General features: G+C 34.9%; 1 protein-coding gene across 1 annotated transcript in view; it reads left to right on the top strand.

Moving 5' to 3' along the window:
• Positions 1–2,411, top strand: part of PXDNL (peroxidasin-like) — a 560,917-nt gene that overhangs the window by 484,683 nt on the left and 73,823 nt on the right. Inside the window, exon 18 of the mRNA XM_011994460.1 lies at positions 1,116–1,250. Coding sequence (XP_011849850.1) covers positions 1,116–1,250 — 135 coding nt within the window. The remainder of the gene's footprint in view (positions 1–1,115; positions 1,251–2,411) is intronic.

Below are 2,411 nucleotides of genomic sequence, written 5' to 3'. Positions count from 1 at the left end.
TCTCTGGCTCTTTATGGTAAAAATTTGCTGATGCCTAGTCTAGAGAAACTCTTGTGCATATGAAGAAACATGTAGAGAATGTTCATAGTGTAAAAGTTGAAAACCTCACAAGTATTCATCAGCAGTGTAACTAAACTAAATTGGAATGGTTTCCAATAATAGACTGTTTATTATACAGCAGACAAAATGAAGAAGGTACAAATGTATGCAACCACACAATTGCGTTGCCAAATAAACTGTTGAGTGAGAAAAAGGAAGTATGAACACTATATTTCCATTTGTGACAAGGTGAAAATATGCACACTGAACTATTTGTAGTTTAGGGAATCATATATATGAAATAAAATAAAACAAGGGACAATTTAAGTTGGTGTCACATTTATCATTAGAGTACAGAGAAAAAAAAAAAAAAACAATAAGAGTGACTCCTACTAGGAGTGTCAAGGATATGGATCATATTTTCTTTCTCTAAGTGAGTACTGAGCCACGGCTGTTGGCTTATAATCAACATTTGCATTATGCTTTTTTGTTTGTTTGTTGTTTTTAAAACTTGCTTCAAATCTTAGATCAAATACTTAACTGCCTTTTTAGCAAGAGAAACTTACCTAGCACTTATTATCTTATCATCTCCTCAAATTATGATTTTCTTCTGACTTTTTACTTTTTAGCATACCTAGCATATACACTGACGTGGACATTTCTCAATGCTGAATTGTTAATTTTCTATGTATTTCTGAAGGAATTAGCTAGATGCATTTATACATGAGCATCACACAGACACTTGTGCATATATATATATATACACACACACACACACACACACACAGAGTTATATTCCATATGCTTAGAGAATAATTATAAAGAATTGCACAGGGGACATTGCATGAGGCTTCGTGTCATATGTCCTTGGATAGGTTATGACCCTGCCTGTGGGGTAATCCCTGAGGGTTCCTTCATCTCAGTGCTTTCCCCTGTGAAATGAGAACACAGTAATAATCATATCTACTTTTCCATTTTTGTGTGGATACAATAATGCTTGGTGTCATCCATAAAAGGAATATTTTCAATGCCCCTTCTGGCCTCAGACATGTGCTGTCTGCCTGTCTTTGTTCCAGGTTGTACGGCTCTCCAGGTGACATTGACCTGTGGCCTGCCCTTATGGTTGAAGACCTGATTCCTGGTACGAGAGTGGGACCAACACTTATGTGCCTGTTTGTTACCCAGTTTCAGCGGCTAAGAGATGGAGATAGGTGAAGGATTATCTGTTATACTTATTAAGCATCACAGAAGTTATTTTTGACCTGAAATGTATATGTATAACCTATTGTGATTCACATTTTTTATGATTTAATGCATATTGAGTATAATAAATATCAGATAGCATTTGGTGACAGAACTTTTGTAACCACCAATATTATCAGATAGCATTTATTTTTGTAAATCTTTGTAAGAAGAGAAGAAACAGAATTTCTCAAAAAGCAATAGAAGTGGGTGATTAAGAGATTGATAGCTAGATGGACTATGTTGTGCTTGAATCTGAGTCTCACTACTCACAGCTGTTTAACTTTGGACATGTGTCACTTGGAACCAGGTTCCTCATCTGTAAAGTGTGAATAACAATTATACCTATTCCATAAGATGTCTGCAACCTTCAGTGATGTTGAGAAGGAAGGAATTGAGAGCAGCCTTGAGATTCCCTCCCTTCATTCTCATGGAGGAAGACCTGCTGACCCTAGACCAGATCTCCTTGTAAAATTACATTATGAGGGCATTTACGAGTGGAAAGATAGCTGGGAACTCTTCTCTAAAATTTCTTGGTTTATCTAAAGTGTTCATTGTAAATAAATTTAATCCTGAAATAATGGGAAACAGCGGGCTGGAGAATGTAAGTTAGTCATGTAATCTCTTCACTGTTCCAAAACTAACCATGAATAAAAACCAGGAAACACAAACCTAAGCACCCTCTCCTGAGTGGACATGTGCTGTTCTATTGCTTGGGATCCAGTATGTTCCAGGGCATGGTATCTTCTGAATCATTAGTAAAGCTTAGTGTTGAGTAAGATCTAGGAATCTTGTAAATCTGTTTGACAATATAACCTTTTGTAGTATTGCAGAGATAATGTATATAAGACTTGAAACAAAGCCCAGAGCTGTATTTTTAATTAAAATTACAATAAAAATTATTCTTTAAATTTCCTTTCAAATCTCTTCCACTTACAAATTATAGAGAAAGTAGCAAAGGATTTAATTCCCTTTATTGCACATTGGTAACAATTAATAGTATATTTCCTTAAAATCATTTTTAACATTGAATTTCTTGACCCACACAATTGGGTTAATATGCTCAATTGGCAATAGTTTAAGAATATATGTAGTCAAAGACTGAAAATAATTGAAAAAGCTTCAGTTTG

The sequence above is a fragment of the Mandrillus leucophaeus genome, unplaced genomic scaffold (assembly GCF_000951045.1).
Source record: "Mandrillus leucophaeus isolate KB7577 unplaced genomic scaffold, Mleu.le_1.0 Scaffold458, whole genome shotgun sequence".
NCBI classification, from domain to species: Eukaryota; Metazoa; Chordata; class Mammalia; order Primates; family Cercopithecidae; genus Mandrillus; species Mandrillus leucophaeus.
The sequence above is the reverse complement of the archived record's forward strand: the minus strand, read 5'-3'. Positions and strand labels throughout refer to the sequence as shown.